We start from the raw sequence: 20,731 nt of genomic DNA on the forward strand, positions 1-20,731 counted from the left end.
TCCCTCCCACATGAACCCTTAAAATTTTATAAATTATTGTTTTTTTCATGTCTTGTAAGATTTAAAAGTCTCAAAATCTCAACGGGGCAATTCTACTCTGTCCTATAAATTTGCTGTCATAATCAACTCAGTGGCAGTTAGTTAAATTGAATTGATCTTTCTTTGTCTCCATCTTTCCTGTTCCAATTATCAGTAGTTACCAATGCATCTTGATTGTTTGTATGTTTGATCAATTTCAGGCTGCAGAAGTTGCTAAAACATCTTCAATTTCCCTATCTCTGACATTTGATCTTCTTCTCGGGTAAATGGATATTACCCTATCACTGACAGCTTTATTCTTCCGGATACACCTTAAAGTGTTCTTTCTGACACCTAATGTGACATTGTTTCTCCCCAGTTTGTCATTCTCAGCATAGTTAGCTGTGACTGTCAGACTCAGGATGGCCTATCCCAGTCCATTTCAACTCCTCAATGCCTAGAACAGTTATCGCTATATATTCCATTTAATTTATGATGACTTCCAATTTCCCCAGATTCAGACTTTGTATATCCCATGTTCCAGTTATTAGTGGATGTTTGCAGCTGTTTGTGCTCATTTTAAGTTTTTGCATCTCGAATCAGGCCACATCAACAAATGAAAGTCCCAAAGGCTGTAGCCCATCCATTTCACGAAGGAGAGAGCTCTTCCCTGGTCGTGTTTTGAGGGCCTTCCTCCTGTGGGGCTCATCTTCCAGCACTGTATCAAACAGCATTCTGCTGCTGTTCACAGAGTTTTGGGGGGACAATGTTTTTAGAAATAGATCACCAGAGCCTCCCTAATCTATCTTAGACTAGAAGCGTTTCTGAAACCTGTCCACCCTGGGTGACCATGCTGCTACTTGAAATACCAGTCGTGTAGCTTTTAGCAACATACAAGCCACTACGATATGGCGAACTGATAGATGAATGGTGGAAACAGAAAAGTGGTGGGCAGGTGTGTTGTTCCGGGGAGACTAGAGAAACAAATTCATAAAGACACTCATGTGTATAGAAAAGAGCTTTATATATAAGAGCAAATAATTATTTAGAATATTGGAAAAACATCCTAGCCCAGTCTAGATCAAGTCCATAAGTCCAATATTAGCCTGTATGTCTGATACAAATCTATAAAGTCCTCTTCAGACTCATGTAACACATGCAATGATGCCAAATGCAGGCCAATCACAGATCACAGGCCAATTGGTGCAAAGTCTTGTGGATCCAGTGGCCTTCTAAACATCTCAGCACTGGCAGGGGTCTCCACGTGGCTCCTCCAGCTCCAAAACTCTGACTGCCTCAGAGTAGCTTCAAGTGACTTCTCAGAAATGTCTCAAGGAAGTGAGCAGAGAGAGAGAGAGAGAGAGAGAGAGAGAGAGAGTCTCCCACCTCCAAGGAGGAAATACAGGAGTTCCCAGAATCCTCAGGTAAAGGCCATGCTCACACAGAGACCTCATTGGCTATATCCTGATTGACAGAGTAGACTCCACCCCTTCACTCTTAATCCTCTCCAGTCCCAAATTGACACCAGATGATGTAATTGCCACAACAGGTGGGTAGGATCCCAATAAGGCAGATGCTCTAACTTTCAGATGCGGGCCCTGTCCTCCCCTGGAACTTGTAAGAAGGAAACCAGAATAATATATTTACTTGTCTTATTCTAATCCAGGCTCTTCTCTTCTTGCTTTCTCCTTAGTGTTGAGATAATACGATTGGGCAACAGTTGCTATATCAACTGGGATCAGAAGATGTATTATGCACCAAGGAATACACGAGCACAGGCTCGCACCAGCACCCTGAATGAAGAGCTTGGCCAAGTCAAATACGTGTTCTCTGACAAAACAGGGACCCTGACTCAGAACATCATGATTTTTAAAAAGTGTTCTGTTTATGGCAAGTTCTATGGTATGCATATCCTCCTGCTTCCCCTGGGTCCTGGGAGATTCAAATCTGTAGATTGTTCTCAAGAAGGATCTAGTTCTAAATCGGTGTTGTTATTGTTAGATGCTATCGAGTCACTCTTGACTCAGAGGAACCCGTGAGCAGAGTAGGGTGACCACGTTGGGTTTTTCAGACTGTAATCAAGGGAGCAGATCACTCGGGAGCTTCGGCGTGGTTTTGAACTGCCAATCTTGCAAAGAGAACAGCTGAGAGTTTCACCTTTGTGCTCGAGGGTTCCTTTCTAAATCTGCAAGCTTCTGAAATTCACATGTACCTCTATTCTTGCAGCCCCCCCCCCCATTCACTAAGTACACACAGCAAATTCAATTCTAATCAAAGAGCATTTATTCTGTGAGTTATAGATGCAATTCATTGTGTTGGGCAGAGGGAACCCCCAAGATATATAAGACTTAGTCTCTATTCCTAATGCCTTGAAGAAAAATTATATTAGATCAAATAAGCAGCTGTTTTATGGCTGAAGCTGAAATGTGATGTCTCCCAGGTCCGATCCCTCACTTACGTTACACCTCAAGTCTATGTTCCTTTGTGTGGTGTGTTAAGTCCCATATGTGCCATCATTCATGCCTGGTGTCTCCAAAGAGGAAAAGATCACATCTACAAAGCTAGAACTCCCAAGGGTTCCTTTGGATGATGAACAATCTTGGAACTAAAGAGACGTGGCGGTGTGTTCATAAATACATGAATTGTATTGTACTTAGGTGAATTCCCCCTTCATTCATATCTTCATTCTCTGACTCACTGTGCAGACCTAACCACGTGCTAGGCACGGTTGAAAAGGGTCCTGCGTGTCTCCCACCTCACGCACTCGGTACGCCCACTGGCTGGACATGAGCAGCATTCGGTGCAGTCTTCACATGCTCTCTGGGTGCCTTTTCTGATGGAAGGCTTGTTGTGGTGTGACGTCTCTCAGGGGTCCATGGCTGACCAGTCCCCAGCTCTGCCTCACTCTTCCTTGAGCGGGAAATAGGCGCAGCCGGGGATGATGGCTTCCTACTATGGCCTGAGGAAATTCAGGACAACTTGACAGCAGATGTGGGATCAGAAGAAAGAAGATTTTAAAAGCCTTCCTTTGCACCCCTTGCCAAGTCTCTACTCTGTTTACTCGTCCACAGGCGCTGTCACTGACAAGAATGGATGGAAAGTGGAAGCCTCTGAGGTGAGTGGTAACATGCGAAGTGCATGTGAGAGCCCGTGTGGTGTGATACACAGCTGCCTCTTCAACACACATTGGGTTGCCCTGTTCCGCCAAGCCTGGCTCAGAATTGCCCTCTAGAACAAAGAACAGCTGCTCCTGGGGGTTGAGGTTGTTAGTCTCTGTGGGAGCAGAGACCCTCTGCTTTCTCCCATGGAGTAGCTGGTGGTTTCGAATGGCCAGTTTCTCTGGGAGCAGCCCGGTGCTTAACCCGCTACCCCACCAGGACTTATTTCAATCTCCCTTAGTATCTAGAGTAATAAAGCTCTTGTTATTCATTGCCAACTCATGGTCACCTTCTCTACCAGCGGTTCTCAACCTGTGGGTCTTGGCCCCTTTGGGGGTCGAACGATCCTTTCACAGGGGTCGCTTAAGACCATCAGAAAACACATATTTCCAATGGTCTTAGGAACTGAGACATGCCTCCTCTGTCTGTCTCCAGGCGGGTCGCCCACATGGCAGACATGCCTTCCTTCATATGCGTACCCAGCTTGAAGACTGTTACCCATGCTACACCATGCTCCAAGACAAAACTTCATATATTTGTCATTAGAAATAAATATTTCACAATATATAATGACATCTTGTGTTTGTGATTCATCACTATGCTTTAATGATGTTTAATTTGTAACAATGAAAATGCATCCTGTATATCAGATATTTACATGCCGATACATAACAGTAGCAAAATTACAGTCATGAAGTAGCAATGAAAATAATTTTGTGGTTGGGGTTCACCACCACATGAGGAACTGTATGGAAGGGTCATGGCATGAGGAATGTTGAGAACCACTGTTCCATACGATAGCATGCAATGCTGCCTAGTTACTGGGCCATGTTCATGATTACTGGTATGTTTGCGTCCATTGGGCCCCATAACTTTAGAACACATTATAGAAGGGGGGCTTCAAGAATTCATGGAAAAATGGAATTTAAACATAATGGAATTTTCCCACAAACTTTTTGAAAACCCTGGTATTAATAACCTATGTTTATTGGGGGGCTCTGGGTTATTTTATGAAATGAAAATAGTTCACTTTTAGCTCTTTTCTTTTAAAATAAATCCATGCTGAATGTAGAACTGAGTTTCCTATTCTCACAGACTCCAGACTTTCTGGAGCCACAGAGGCTGCATGGACCCCCGAGCCATTGCCCTGAGATCATCTTCAAACCTTAAACCAAATATATCTCCAAAGACATTCTCAACACCAAACAACAGTCCAGCCGAACTAGGAAAGCATGTCTGCCTTGAGCTGCGTGCTCTTTGACTATCTATCTACAGGGATCACACGGACAGCAGCGAGGGGGCTTAGAGAGGCCGCTTAGGGAGCAGTGGAGTTGAGCTAATGGGGAGGAAGAACTTAGAAAAGGAGAGTGAGAACCAGCATCTAACTTTAAGACTGTGATCAGTGACTCTGAGTCGTAGAAACTATTGAGTTGGTTAATGCTCTGATGTGCATCATCTCAACCACAGAAATGAAACACATCACAAAGCCTCGTGCTGTCACTGCTGGACGCGATTACGTCCGTTCCCAGTCCTAGCGAGCCCTTTGCAAGGGCAGGAAAACACTGCCTGGTACTGTGCACCGTCCTCACAATTGTGGACGTGGGAGTCCATTGTTGCAGCCACTGTGCCCATCCGCTCGTCGAAGGCCTTCTTCTTCCATGCTCCTCCTCCACTTTGCCAAGCATGATGCTCTTCTCCAGGCACCGGCCTCTCCTGATAAGGTTCCTGGGTACATGAGATGAAGTCTCGCCATCCTTGCTGCCAAGGAACATGTGGCTACACTTCTTCCGAGAAGTGTTTGCCACTTTCATTATTCTTCACCAGCCTTAATTCAAATAGATTCTTCTTCTATCTTCCTTACTCGGTGTCCAAGTTTCGCATGCACATGAGACGATTGAAAATACCATAGCTTGGCTCAGGCACACTTTGATCTTCAAAGGAACATCCTTGCTTTTCGACGCCTTAAAGAGGTCTTGGGCAGCAGATATCCCCAATGCGATGCTCCCTTTGATCTCTTTTGAATTCTAATTACAATAATTATCGCTGTATCTTGATTGCATGTTTGATCAATTTCAGACTGAAGACATGGGTAGAATGCATCTACTTCATCATTGGCTTTAGTGGTTGGTGTGTAAATTTGAATAATTGTATTAACTGGATTTCCTTGCATGCATATAGATATTATCCCATCACAGAAAAGATATTATACCATCACAGACAATACTGGACTTAAAGAAAGATCTTGAAATGTTCTTTTTTTTTTTCAAGAAAGAAAAATTTGTAGTTAGTTCAAGGCTCGTTTGTTGGCCTTTATGAGTGTTTTCTAGTCCAGTCTGTTGGGGCACCACGCCCTGGCCCCAAAGTCCACTTTCAGCATTCCCTGGGGACCTCGCCACTCCATTCCCTTGCTGTTCTGCTGCACTCCCCCAGTGCTTTGCCTCAGTGTGGTGGGATCAGGTCAGGTGCAATTCCCACACTGTGTCTCCGGTGCTGTCCCCTGTAGCGCCCTTAGTCACTGAGGGGCATCATGTCTCATAGTGGGGTCAGCCATGTTGTCCTCTCTGTGGACTGGCTGCTCTAATCAGGAACATCATTCTAATGATCTGGTGGGCCAGGCTGTGCTCCACTCTCTCCTCCTCCCCCTTCCTCTGCTCCCGTGTGCTCTGATCAGACATGTCCCTCTCCCGGAGCTGCAGAATCAATGTTGTCCTTTGAAACAAATTCTTCTTGGGGGAGGGGCAAGAAGAATTTTAATTTTTGGTACTAGAGCCAGCCTCCCAGACCTCTTCGCTGGTTCCCGACTCCACGCCGGAGAAATGTTCTTTTTTGACAGTGAATGAGACAACATTCCTCTTAAATTTGTCATTCCCAACATGGTAAACCATATGATTGTCTGATTCAATATGGCCACTAAAAACCCATTTCAGCTTCACTAATGCCTAGGGTTATTGATCTTTATTTTATTTTTGGGGGGGGAAATTTTAAAAATCATTTTATTAGGGGCTCATACAACTCTTTAACACAATCCATACATACATAAATTGTGTGAAGCACATTTGTACATTCATTGCCCTCATCATTCTCAAAACATTTGCTCTCCACTTAAGCCCCTCATTTTTGGCATCAGCTTATGGCATCAGCTCCTCATTTTTCCCCCTCCCTCCTAGCTCCCCCCTCCCTCATGACCCCTTGATAATTTGTAAATTATTATTTTGTCATATCTTACACTATCTGACGTCTCCCTTCACCCACTTTTCTGTTGTCTGTTCCCCAGGGAGGAGGTTATATGTAGATCCTTGTAATCAGTTCCCCCTTTCCAACCCACCCTCCTGGTATTGCCACGTTCACCACTGGTCCTGAAAGGATCATCTGTCCTGGATTCCCTGTGTTTCCAGTTCCTATCTGTACCAGTGTACATCCTCTGGTCTAGCCAGATTTGTAAGGTAGAATTGGGATTGTGATGAGGCAGGGGGGTGGGGGGTGGGGGAAGAAGCATTTAGGAACTAGAGGAAAGTTGTATGTTTCATCGCTGCTACACTGCACCCTGTCTGGCTCATCTCCTCCTCGAGACCCTTCCATAAACAGATATCAAATTGCCTACAGATGGGCTTTGGGTCCCCACTCCCCATGCTCCCTCATTCACATATGATTTTTTTGTTCTTTGATGCCTGATAACTGATCCCTTTGGCACCTTGTGATCATGCATTCTGGTGTGCTTCTTCCATGTGGGCTTTGTTGCTTCTGAGCTAGATGGCTGCTTATTTACCTTCAAGCCTTTTAAGACCCCAGGTGCTATATTTTTTATAGCCAGGCACCATCAGCTTTCTTTACCACATTTGCTTATGCACCCACTTTTTCTTCAGCGCTTTATTTGATTTTTGACCATATTTCCAATTTTCCTAGATTCACACTGTGTACATTCCACATTCTGACTATTATTAGATGCTTGAAACTTTCTTCTCATTTTATCTCATGCTCCGCCAGCAGATGAAGGTCCCCCGAACTCGACTCCATCCACATCCTTATGGTGAACTCCACTTTGAAAATGCAGATCTTCCTCAGACATATTTTGATCTCTCAGTCTCTGGTATTGCATCTAGTTATAACATGTTTTTTTTGTTTATCTGACTGCGTTCCACTGCTTTTCATAAGGTTTTCAGTGGATAGCCCCTCAAAAATAGACAGGCTGCTCCTTCTTCATAGTTTGTTCTTAGTCTGGAAGCTCCACTGAAACCTGTTCTCCTTAGGTGATCTTCCTGCTATTTGAAATACCAGTGATCACACTTCCAGGATCACAGCAACAAACCACAATATGACAAACTGAGAGCCAGATGGGAGATAGGAAACAGTCATTTGTTTTCATACATGTTTTGTATCATTGAAAAATATTTTAAATAATAAGCATGGATTGTTACATAGAATAATAACCCATGATTATTATTTCAAAACTTCAGCACAACAAAAATATATGAAATCAAATAATTCAGTCTCCAAAAACTCATTCACATTAAGTCAAGTCCAATGTAGAGCGACTCTAAAGGACAGAACAGAATTGTCTCATCTCCCGTGGAATGTCTGGTGGCCTTGAATTGCCCACTTCTCAGTTAAAAAAAGCACTTCACCCCCCAGGACTTCTACTTAGATAAGCTGTGTAAAGTTGGAGTCTGTCTCTCCAGATGTCTTTGGATGTATACATGATGTAACTACAGTTCTAGCTATATTAGGTAGGTAGGTAGATAGCTATTTTCTACTCAGGGTTCTATCATTGTACTTTTCCCCTGTTTAACAAGGTCTTCTTGGATAACCTTGTATATTCATATGACTTTAACTGCAATAACTTATTGATAATCCAGATGCATATACCCAGAGAACTCTCTCCTTGATAGCTTCCTCTCCATCCATAGCCAAAGCTAAGAATATTTCCTTTAGAACTGCCTCTAGGACACATTTCAAAGAATTTCCTCAATTAACACTCGTACCTTCCGCTCTGAATCCATTCGGGTCATCTGCTATCCCATTTCCATTTTGTCCAGTGCCTGGATGTCTCCTTTCAGCCTTGTTTTGCTGCTGATTTGGATTTCAATTTCAGACTTATCCCTGAAAGCTGCCTCCTCAGATCATACTGCACGGCCGCTCCAAGCCAACCCGGCCTCAGTGCGGTGCCCAGCCGGGTCCAGTGTGCTTGAGCATTGCTGATCTGGAAGGAGCAATCAGAAACTTGCTCAGGTTTCAGAGTTCAAAACTCCATCTGTCAAAAGTCTTATCTTCCTTCTGGCATGCTATCTCAATGTCTGGCTCACCATCTACCAAGGGGCCTAAGTAGGAAATATATAATTATTCTTAGCTTTTTCCCTTTCCCATTCTTTATATCCTTTAAATTCTAACTTATTAATTTTCTGAATCAATCCCATTAATTCTCTCTTCATCGCCATGTGGACCATTGCAATGACCTCCTAGCGTGTCCCCTTGTTCCTGGTCTGGCTACTTCCAATATAAATCCAATGGTGGTCTGATGCTTTTTTCCTGAAATACAAATTTGATTGTGTCACCGGCAGCCAATAATCTCTGTGATTTCTATTGCATATAAGATGGTAACCCAGAATTTGGTGGATGTCTACCTAATGGCTCATCTCTCACCAGTCTCTGGTTTGTGAATGGCCTAGTATAGGAGTCCAATTCTGGAAATGCTTCAAGAGATGATATATAATTAGTTAGCTTAAGTCAGTGAATCTCAAGACTTCCTAAAGCTCATAAATCTATAGTTGGCCAATTCCAGGGCTTCGCTCTGGGACTTTTTTGTATTTTTCTCCCTACTATGACAAGATTCTTTTAGATGAAATGTAGAAAAGAAGCAATACAACTAACTTCAAACTTCCCTTTCTCCAGCATATCCCCAAACAGGACAACTAGATTGGGGCCCAGCTGAAGAGCCCCTACAGCTAGCATCTACAGAAAACTATAGAAAGATCCGTCAAAGATCCCAAAGATCCTTCTGGTATGGGCTAGAGAAAATTGCTAATAACATCATACTTCATGGTAGAGATAAGAAAGTAACAGGACCAAGTTGAATCAGAAAAAAAACAAACCCCACCACCAACGCACTTAAGGCTTCTGGAAGGAACCTGCAATCAAAGCCACGGTTAAAGGAGTCAAGGTCAGCGTGAGGCCATGCTGTGGATCAGGTGCTGGGCTGCGAAACACACGGGCAACAGTTGGATTCCATCAGCTGTTCACAGCAGAAGGCTACGGGAGTCTGTTTCATAAAGATTTACAGTCTCCAAAGCCCAATACAGGGTTATTAGAAGTGGGAATCAACTCCACGGCAGTGAGTTTTATGAGAAGACTTAATTTGATTCGATTGAAGCCAGGACTGAAATAAGGAACACAAACACAAGGTCATTAACGACGAAGGTCAGAAAGAATTAGATATGCTGATAGGTCAAATAGAATGACTCAAAGTGTAAACAGAAAAGATGTACTGAAATTGCCTGGCTATGTGGTCTTGCCTCTCCAGCCACCTCTTAACCTCCGTGGGCCTAGAGTAGAATGTCCTAGCATAGTACCACTGCCCCTTTCCAGCTTCCCAAACCAGGCTCAGGCCAGCAGAAGGCAAAACTCTTTCCAGACCCTGTCTTACTGATAGTGAGTGAGTGGTTACTTCTCATATCCTGCCATATTTGATTGTAATGCGCTGAAGAGTTCAAAGAGTAGTACCTAGATGCCCGTGCAGAGCGGCCATGGTGCCTCAGGGTCAACCAGGACCTGCAAAGCGCAACTCAACTTGTCTCCTGGGGAAAGGATCTTTTCCAGCCCAAGGGAGTGGATGATCCAGATCAGAGCTACAAAGGCCTCAGTACCCAGCAGCGTCCCCTCTACTTCTCTTGCTTTTCTCTTCTCACCTTCCTTGAAAGTCGTCGTCATAGTCTGGGAATTGCACCCCCACTTCCACTCCCCCTACACCCCCACTCCGGCCACGGACCTTCCATTAAGTAGTTGCTAAGAAGTTTCTCCTGATTTTTGTGTTCCAGAACACAGAAAAAGTTGACTTCTCCTACAACAAACTGGCCGACCCTAAGTTTACGTTTTATGACAAGACACTGGTCGAAGCAGTCAAAAGCGGAGACCGCTGGGTGCACTTATTTTTCCTCTCCCTCGCGCTGTGCCACACCGTGATGTCGGAGGAGAGAGTGGAGGGTGAGAAAGGCCGCAGGCCTCGCAACTGAGACCCTGGTGTGGAGTCCAGGCTGCTTGGAGGTGGGGGTCATTTGATGAGATTTGTAATGGCTTCATCTAAATCGGAACTTGCTCATAGAAAGTGTCTAATAGACAGACAAGGTAAGTAGTGAGCTTCCTGGCCCTGAGGACATGCAAGGGGAAACTAAGCTCTTCGTTTTACAGACGTTTCATCTTTGAATGGAAGACGTTAGGCAGCCAAATGCGTCTAGTTCTATGACGACGTCAACACACCCCTCATACTACCAGTAGCAACAGCTTATCTGTGTGTATCGCTTGACAGTTTTACAAATTGATTTTGTTTGTATTTCCCCCATAATCTTCATAATCGCCTTGTAAGAAAATGACCCCAATTTTATAGAGAAGAAACTTGAAGCTAAAGGCGATTGTGACTTGTCTAAAGTCCTGGAGTGAAGAAGGGCAGAAACAAGATAAGTGGATTTTGCCCCTTTTCTTAGTTCCTGACCTTGCCAGATGCTTCCCTGGGCTGCCATTCCCACAGGCTCTTAGGATGGGTGGCCTCCTCTTTGCTTCAGAGTTAGTCATTGATGAGAAAATTGTCTCCTTGTTTGGAAAATATGTCTTAGGTCCTGACTTCAAATTATACCCCCCACACCTCGATGATGCTTAGCTGTTTTAAAAATCAAAATGACCTTTAAAAGAGAAATATTGGACAATAGACCTCAGATTGTTAATGCCATTCCAGGAGAGTTCTGGAAATGGCTTGAGTAATATCAACTTGAAAGCCTGCTTTATTAAAGTGTATTATTTAGCTTCCCAATGTGCTTTTCAAGGTGAAAACAGTTGTTCGTGTGTATTTTCTGATCATGTGCTAAGCTCAGTATCAGTCTTTTGATCTTATAGCAGTGTTTATAGACATGCGGCCAGTCTCATGTCGGACTGCTTGCATGAAAATAACCCTGTAGGCGCATTAAAATTTCAATTTCTTGGGACCGCCTCCCAGATTTTGTGATTCTGAATTCAGTGAGCAAGGAGGGGCCCAGAAACCTGCATTTTAAACAAGTTCCCTAAGCCATATCTACCCACGAAAGTGTGAGGGTAACGACCTTTTATTTCTTTGTACACTGCCTATCCCATGTGCCTCTGTGACCACAAATCAGGCCTGTAAAATAAGCGGAAGCATGGGAAAGAAAGAGACGGCCGTAGTCTATGGAACCTGACCCGGAGAGTCAACCAGTGAGGAAACTGAAGAAAACGCGCTCTCCTGAGACACGTCCCTGTTCACAGAAGCCACTTTTCAGAAACAGAGGCCCTGCTGGGTGGACTTGAGCTGCCCGCCTGTGGGCCCGAGCTGCCTTCTTTTGTCCTGCAGGTGAGCTGGTGTACCAGGCCCAGTCCCCCGACGAAGGTGCCCTGGTCACTGCCGCCAGGAGCTTCGGCTATGTGTTTCGCTCCCGGACATCTGAGACGATCCTGGTGGTCGAAATGGGGCAAGTCAAAGTCTACAAACTGCTGGCTATTTTGGACTTCAACAATATACGCAAGCGGATGTCTGTCATCGGTGGGTGCCCCTTCTTGTCATCCTGCTCCCCTTCCTTCTCCTTCCGGCACATTGACATAATAACTCTCACTTGTGTCCACACAAAAAAGCTTTCTCTCACCCAAGAGCTTCCTCACAGGCCCGGCACCTCCACGTCACATTGCCATCCCTGCTTTCGCTTATACACACACGGGGACTTGCTCCTCTGTGCAAAGGACCCTTCTCTTGGGTCTTCCTGGCAGTGGCTGGCCATCACTCACAGCCAAGAGAAAGACGAACTAGGGAAAGACCAAGGGTGGAGAGAAATGGAATAAACATGGGATGAGGGCGGGGTTGGGGACAGCCACAGTCAGGACCATCCATGGTACCTCGCTCTCAATTTGGGTTTCAGATTAAAGAGAAGGAAGAAGGTAGTTTTTCATCCTTAGTCTGGGACTTGGACTTAGGAAACTAAGAGTGGATCTTCATGCAAGTCTCCCACAGGTGGCACTGAGCCCATGGGAGGACTGGCCTCACACTCAGCCCTCAACAAACCCATCCCATGCCCTGTGTGAGTGATCACCCATGGAGTGCTCAGCCCTCAAAGTGGCAGGGACACATCCCACAGGGAGTGGCCTTCAGCCGTCCCTCAGAGACCCCGATGAGATTTTGTAGCAGCAGCCCTGTCTGGTGACTTTGCTTAATTTGCTCATACTCAGTGAGGACACCAGAAAACCGGGTGATGCTCTTCTGCAAGGGCGCCGACACCGTCCTGTACCAGCTGCTGCATCCATCCTGTAGCTCCCTCACGGAGACCACCATGGACCATCTGGACGTGAGTGTTTGCGTCGCCGGGAAGGGAATCTCTGGTTATTTCTTGGTGTCTGGGGGTAAGTCCACATGTGTGCCTCTGTGGTCGTCTTTCTAGAGGCGTCTTACTGATGTCTGTGTTTCTTTAACCAGTAGAAGAACTATGGATCCCTTACTCCCCGGGGTCCTCACGGACCGCACTGCCAGCTTCTCTGGCAAACAGTTGAGTGGGGCAGGACCCCAGGGGAATGGTAAGGATGAGGGAATGTTTACTGATCAGAGAGTCCTCTTTCTGACTCCTGGCTTAGGAGGCCTAAGACAGACCTGGAATTTGCTGTAGGAGGGAGCTTGCCGAGCGGCATCACCAAAATGACAGGAGCCTTTGCTTCTAGGGTATGGAGTAGGGGCTGCTTGACACCTCTCCCAGCCGTCATCTGGATCAGAGTGCTCAGGGACATCTCCCTGCTCCCTGCCACGCCCTCCTTCCCCTTCCAGAATTTAGAATGTAGCAGAAAGCACTCCATCAACCCGCATTGAAATAGAGGACAAGACCTATACTCTCTGGTGTTTCTAGCCATAAATCTAGATATACTAAGGGTTGGAGGGCCAGGAAGAGGTAGGGGGCAAATGAAAAATCAATTTGAGAAGGATTTCACAGAACTAAATGAGAGAAAACACAATTTCATTCGATCATTTTTGGCTTGACCATTGACACAAAGTCAGCAACCAGAGAACAGGTCACTGAGAAGTACATGAACAGTTGATCACCTGGTTCTGCCTTTGTGAGTGAGTGTTAGTGGAATTTTTGCCTTATCACCAACCCCCACAGTTTGTGTAAATCGTGTCCAGTCACTTAAGTTTAATCTGTATATGTCATTAATTCATGTATTGCAGCCTGAAGCTGGCCTAGACGTGTAAAATTTCCTTTTCCCAACAGTGTTTTAAATACCATTGGTTACATTAATGACATTATCAACATAATTACCTATAATGTCCCCAGGGGGTGATTTAAAATGTTCTCTATCATAAAATGATAACGATGTTGAAAAAAATGAACCAGAGACAAATATAAACCACAGCTACATACTTGAATCTGAGGCTCACAGTTAACTCTACCCAATCTAAGAGAAATTAGTTCTTATATCATGACCCTGCTCTGTGCTTGCCCTCATGTAGAGATCCCTAAATGCACGGGTGCTATAGCACAGTGAGGTAGAGAAACCAGTGGTGCCTTGTTATCAGAAGCAATAGCCTCCAGGGCCTTAAAGGGTCTGCATTTAAAACAAGCAACCATCTAAGGGAGGTGTCAACTAAGTCCACACGGAAGAAGCTCTCCAGCCAGTATGATCCAAGGAGTAAATAATAAGACCCAAATCTGAAGGAGGGAATGGTATCAGAGCTTACATTGTGAACACCCAGTTTGCAGGAGACTCTGAAACCCAAAATCCATTTGCAGGATCCCCATATGGATTAACTCTCTGGTGAATCCCCTCGGACTATAGTTGAGGGATGGAAATAACCTCGCCCTCATACAGAGTCGATTATGACAGATTTATTTAGGTTGAAATGTATTGCCCTATCATTTAATCTCCGTTTTGACCCATTTTAAAAATATTTCAGTTTTTTATATCTTCTGCTTACTCTTTGATTGAGGTTTTTTTCTATGTGTTGTCTAGTCATTTTGCATTTTTGCTTGTTTACTTTGGATGATTTTATATGGCTGTGTTTGTTTTGTATGATTTTATGTATATGAATTCCAAGGTATGTAGATGTATAGAGACAGTAACTGGATTGGGGCATAGCAGGGGAGAATGGGGGAATGGGGAGCTAACAACGAGGATGAAAAGAAAATATTCTGAAACTAAGTGGAGATATTTGCACAAAGCTTCTTAATATGCTTTACCAGTTAATTCGTATGACATACGAGAGAGAAAAGGAGATGCTCCCCATCATCAGTCAGAAATGCAAATTAAGACCACATGAGACATGACCTTACACCCACTAGGATGATTATAATGAAAAAGATGTCAGCTACTACTCAGTGTTGACGAGGGACGGAACATTAGGACCCTCGTCTGCTGGGGGAGGGAATATAAAATGATGCAGCCACTTTGGAAAATAGCCTGGCGGTCTCTCAAAATGCTCAACATAATGTCACTCTGTAGTCCAGCCACTTCACTCTTAGGTGCGTGCCCAAGGGAATCGATAACGTATACCTTCGAAATCCTCACAACTGAACCAGTAGGTAACATCGTGGTAAACAGAGAAAAGATTGACATTGTTAAGGACTTTGTCTTGCTTCAATCCATGATCAGTGCTCATGGAAGCAGCAGTCAAGAGATCAAATGAAAAACTGCCCCACACACCTTTTTACCTGACCTCGCTTCATGCGACTTCTTTTTGTTTCCTGAATGCAGAGGGACATGAGAGGAAAGCAATTTGATGACATAGCAGAGGTGAAGGGAAAACGAGTTGGTGCTGTCAGCCGTGCAAACACATGAGTTTGAAACATGTTTCCAAGAACAGAATCACAGAGTTGACAAATGTATTGAGTGTAATGGAGAGTGCTTTGAAGGTGATAAGGTTGTTTTGTAAAAAAAAAAAAATCTAAATACATAGTTATGGGGGGGGGCCAATTCCCTTGTGGGTTGTAGGGACACCCGCCCAGTAGGTTCTACAAAAACAGGCGGAAGGTACAATTTGTCCCCCATGCTCGAGCTTGCTCAAAGAAAAGAAAAGCAAACAAGCAAGGGGAAGGAGGCCGTGCTAGTGAAACCTTCGTTGGAAGAGTAAATGAACTTCAGTGTATTGTTAAGCTTAGCAAATCTTATCAGTGGTTCTTTGCAGCCCAGTCTCTGGCCCTCTCACTTCTTTCTTAAGAAATCTCCTGAGATCTACTCTAAGTGTTCTTTCTCATAGCTTACACTCTGGCAGCACAGTGCACCGTGCGTGCCTATGTTCATTTCACCTGGCAGCTACGGTCAAACATGCAGGAGTCACGTAGGGAACTAAGAGCCAATATCGAGGATCACTTGTATGGTATTGCTCTTTGCTCTCACGGTGCCAGAGTGAATTATGAATCGCTGAGACTCATTATACCAATGACCACGTAAAACGGTGTCCATGTGCAGTTTTTAATATACAAAATCTATTTCTAACCCACCATCAGTTGCATCTATATCCTACCCTAAGCCACTCACACTCATGTCACTGTGCTTAGGACCAAGGGTATGTTTTTGCAAGAGGGCTAGCTATTATTGGCTCGGCTATGTCAATGGCCAAGGAGCAAACAGATGCTAACTCGCTCAGACAGCATTGGAGCCAGGGCCCCATCAGCATGGCCATCTGGGGCTAACCAACGGAGCTACAGACCACCAGCAATCGACAAATACACAGTACAAATGGGAAAAGGAACACAATAATGGAGGTGTGCTTGAAAAAAACCGTGACCCCGTGGATTCCTCGTTCCGATAACTCCTTTCTATTGCATTCTTCTCTTCATATCGATGCCATCACCATCAGGACCCTTTCTTCCTGTGTGGGGACAGAGGGTTGATTAGTTCCCCAGTATTATAGGAAAGAAACTTAGAAAATGTGCTTGTCCCAAGATCACACAGCAAATTACCTGACTCCAACTTAAGTCTACACCCTTTCAGGTACTCTCTACCCACCCCCAGCTGTGCCTTTGCCATCCTTGGGGCAGTTTGCTAAGAAAGCTCAACAGTTACTTTCTGCTGCATCTAGGAGCGCGCCCAGGCTGCCAGTGCCGCAACTCCGTGCAGGCCTACTGAGCGCAGCCCCCTCCCCCCCTCCCCCACCGCCGTGGCTGCCCCATGTCTTGCAGGACTTTGCCAGTGAAGGCCTTCGCACTCTCGTGGTGGCCTACCGAGAGATCGACTACGCAACCTTCGGGGAATGGAGCAGAAAGCACAGCGAAGCCTGCCTGTCGATAGAGCACCGAGAGGACAAGCTAGCAAGTGTCTATGAGGAGATCGAACAAGACCTACTGGTTAGTGTACCTCCAGGAAGAGACCAGGGGTGGAGGTGGCAGCCAACAGACACGGCAGGGGCCCTGAGAGTAACGGCCCAGGGTAGATGCAGGCTCTCTGGGAGGCAGGGGAGATGGATTGGGCAGGAGAGCAGAGGCTGGGTGCTAGAATTCCAGCTGATTCCAGCTATTTTGGAGTTCCACAATCAATAAACAATGAAAAATGCACTGGAAGTAATTTTTGTATCTTTCTGGCAATAGTTTTTACCTCAAAGCTGTTCACCAGAAACTAAGTAATCGGGGAGAAATTGGGATCTGCATCATCAACATATTTAGAGAACAAAAATGTTGACACATTAATTCAACATCTATATTAAGGGTCTTATGTGTACCGGGGATTATTCTAACCGCTGGGCACCAAGTAGCAGTGGAAAAAGACACACGAGATCCGTACCTTAGGGAATTTGCAGTCTGTGTGTGTGGAGGGGGAGCTACGCCTTGGGCTGCTAACTGCAAGGCCGGCAGTTCCAAAACGACCGTGCTCCGTGGGGGAAAGACGGGGCTTGTTTGCTACTCCCGTGAAGAGTTACAACCCTGGGAACTCGTAGCGCGAGTTCGATCCTGTCCTAAAGGATAGCCGTGAGCCGCCAGCCTCTTACTGGCGGTGACTTTGTTCGTTTCTCTTTTATAGCAGGTGAGAGTGCTGTGGAGAAAGATGAACTGAAATCAGGACTGGGGAGAGAGAGAGAGAGAAAAAATAGGCTGGTTAGTTTTCACTCTGCAGGAGACATCTGAGAAGGGATGTGGCGGAGATGGAAAGCCAGGCAGGTTTCTGGGGCATTTGCTTTCCAGACAAAAGGAAGAGGACGCACAAATGGCCCGAGATAGGAACGTATCGAGGCTGCTAGTTGAGTAGCAAGTCAGCCAGTATGGCGGAATAGTGAAGGAGACCGCGTACGAGGCGACGTGCCAGAGGGCATCCGCATAGTGCACTGTACAGATTTAAGCTGAGACAGGAAACCATTAAAGCGGAGAGGTGGTATAATGGCTTTTTAAATAATCACTCTGCCTATGTTAAGATTATATGAGCTGCGAGGGAAGGCCCAGGAAGACCTTGGGGAAGCTCACTGCAGTCGTCCAGGTGAGCCATGGTGCTGAGCTGGCCCAGAGCCAGAGTGGATCTGTAGTGGAAGTGGAGAGGAATGGTTACAGCCTGTGTATTTTTCAAAGGTAGACCCAACATACTTTGCTGATGGATTCGATTCCAAGGTATGATAGAAAGAGACGTTAAGGATGGCCCAGTATCTTCTGACCAAACTGGTTATGCTGTAAAAAGAGAAATTAGGGACATCGAGTGAGACCTTTTTGGTGATCCCAAAGGTCACAAACCTTCTCCCGTAGTCAGCGTGTGGTATCTCTCTAGACTGTTTTTCAAGATGCCCCACAGATGCTCTGTCTCTTGGTTCCTCGGTCTCTCAGAGCGGTGCCCGTTCCTCTGGTTGGCACCATGGGTGTACCACAGTGAGAAAATACGGGCTTGCACCCAGATGATTTTACTTCACTGTGGGAGCAGGCCTAGAAAATATGACAGCATCCCAGTGGCTATAAACAAATGAAACACCCCCAAGGTTGAAGGAACAGCTTGAGTGGGAAACAGGATCCCCTGTCTGGCGCCCACTCCTCTTGGAGACCCGAGCCAGGAAGTAAGGGGGTATGAAGCCAGGGGGTGTTGGAGTGAAAGGTATGTGAGCAATAGAGTCTTCCAGTTACAAAGTAGACACGTCTTTCTGCATGACTTGAACAAGTCCCTTTCTGCTCTGTGGTCCTCGTAGTCTGTGCTTCTAAATTTGATTTCAGTGTATGACTGAAAAGCTGTGTGTGTTGAGGGGTTGCTGGGCTGAGTTCTAGATACTCGATCTCATGGGGTCCTTATCACAGAGGATGCGGGCCGTTCACTTGCTGGGTAACACTAAATGCTATGACCCTCTCCCTTGTCTCACCCTCCTGCTGTCTTTGTTCGAAGCTGTTAGGGGCCACAGCCATAGAAGACAAACTGCAGGACAGAGTACCTGAAACAATCGACACTTTGAACAAAGCCAACATTAAAGTGTGGGTTTTAACCGGAGACAAAGAAGGTAAAGAGAAATTCCAAGCCGTGTGCTACCGTCAGGTCTCAACACATTCTCCATAGCACAGGTCTCAAGTCCTGGCAAGGCACCGTCATTCTCAGTCTTGCACACACTTTATGCCCAATATTGTGTGGGGCATTGTGGACACAGAGGAAAATCCATCAGCCATCTCATAACTCGCAAGCTAGTCACTTCAGAGTTGTCTCTGATGCTACCCAAAGATTCATTCTCTCACCGCATCCTGCCAATTCTAAAAAGCCTTTTGACTAGGCTGTCACCTCAGTTCCGCATTGGCCTCCTCTCGGTTGTACGTCCTTAAGAACTTCTGGAGTGATCGGTCTCTTGCCTTTGTTGACTTCAGCGCACACCCAACATCAGGTCCACCTTCCTGAAAGAGGCTTCCTCTTCCACTCGGTGGTCTACGGTGACTCCCTGTCGTACAGGGCAGAGTCCCCTGTCTGGCCTGCAGCACTTGGATAATCTCCTGGTGCTAGCACATCCTTATTTCCATCTTGACTTGGCCATTGTCGTCAGTGTGTCCTGCTAGAGGGCCTCTGCTCGTGTTGTTTCTCCGCTGGAAATGCTTTCTTCTGGCTCATTCTTGGAAGCCATCTTTCAAGACGCTTCGGGGACCGTTGCAGTCTTTCCTATGAATTCCAGTACCATTTTCAGCCAGGATTTAGGACTTTTTTTTTTGGGGGGGGGGGGGTCTTAACATGAGCTCATTTCAAACTCTAGATGCCTTCCTATAAAAGGCTGACCCTGCACTTGTCTCGGTCCCCGGGGAATCTAGCCCGGGAGCAGGCACAGCACCGTAAGGAACTGCATCCCGATGCCTGGCCAAGTGAACATAGACTGGAATGGCTTTCAAGCCATTCAAGCTTTCAAGCTATGGCAAACACTCAACCGGAAAGATCCTAATTATCGATAAATAACTTTCAAATAAGTCTAGATCAGGTAGACAGTCATCTATGAAAACTTAAATGTTGCCTCTGATGACTTGTGAAAATCACACTGTAATTGTACGCATGGAAAATGGCCGTGGCAGGCTGCTATGAACCTGCATAGTGTGCAGACCATGTCCCTGTCTGTAAGCCCCAGTCAACCTGAGACCTATGTACTTCTTTTCTGACAGAGACGGCTGTGAACATTGCCTATTCCTGCAACATATTTGATGAAAAAATGGATGGGGTATTCCTCGTGGAGGGCATAGAGAGCCAGACTCTGAGGAAAGAACTCAGGTAGACTTGGGACGCTGCCATCGCCAACCACCGGCTCCAAGATTTCTCACCCACCTCTTCGTTCAATACGACCTCCATGCTGCCGACAGAGCAAAGAGGTCGGAGAGAAGAAAGCCAGAAACTTAAAAGATTGTAGATAAATTTGTAAAGAAGCATTAGCTCGAAAGAGGCTCGAGTGTGGGGTCGGGAGATGGTCGGGGTCCAAAGAAGCAGCAGGGTCAGGAGGCAGTCAGGCATGATCTCCTGGCTGCTGCTTGACCGAGGCTGGGCACCAACCCTGGCTCGTACCCGTCTGGGTTACACTGTCTTCCCTGAGCTCTGGGGGTCCCGGTCAGGTTTCCTAAGCTGATCAACAACTCTTGACTTCCAGGTCAGCAAGATGCCAGATTAACCCCACGTCTCTGCTGAAAACAAATCTAGGAAGCATTTCTTCTACCCAAAAGCTCTTCAAACTCCCTGAGGAGAAGCCCACGGGAAGCTATGGCTTGATCATCAATGGCCACACAATGGTGGGCAACAGAGCGCTGTAACCCTGTTTCCTTCTTACAAAGAACTTGTCTTCTTACCTCACCCACCTGCAGGGGAATTCTATGAGTCTTTCCCTGAGCCAAGAGTCACCCTACTCACCCTCTTGTCAGGTGTCCTTGACCGATCAACCCCTTTCCTTGGGTTTT

General features: G+C 45.8%; 1 protein-coding gene across 1 annotated transcript in view; it reads left to right on the forward strand.

The window, feature by feature from the left end:
* The window catches only part of LOC142457864 (phospholipid-transporting ATPase FetA-like), an 85,304-nt gene that overhangs the window by 56,524 nt on the left and 8,049 nt on the right, over positions 1-20,731 (forward strand). The window contains exons 13-21 of the mRNA XM_075558963.1: positions 1,712-1,920; positions 3,090-3,133; positions 10,205-10,370; positions 11,743-11,931; positions 12,609-12,724; positions 16,544-16,708; positions 18,711-18,822; positions 19,952-20,057; positions 20,428-20,566. Coding sequence (XP_075415078.1) covers positions 1,712-1,920; positions 3,090-3,133; positions 10,205-10,370; positions 11,743-11,931; positions 12,609-12,724; positions 16,544-16,708; positions 18,711-18,822; positions 19,952-20,057; positions 20,428-20,566 — 1,246 coding nt within the window. The remainder of the gene's footprint in view (positions 1-1,711; positions 1,921-3,089; positions 3,134-10,204; positions 10,371-11,742; positions 11,932-12,608; positions 12,725-16,543; positions 16,709-18,710; positions 18,823-19,951; positions 20,058-20,427; positions 20,567-20,731) is intronic.

Source organism: Tenrec ecaudatus, chromosome 10 (assembly GCF_050624435.1).
Source record: "Tenrec ecaudatus isolate mTenEca1 chromosome 10, mTenEca1.hap1, whole genome shotgun sequence".
Lineage (NCBI taxonomy): Eukaryota > Metazoa > Chordata > Mammalia > Afrosoricida > Tenrecidae > Tenrec > Tenrec ecaudatus.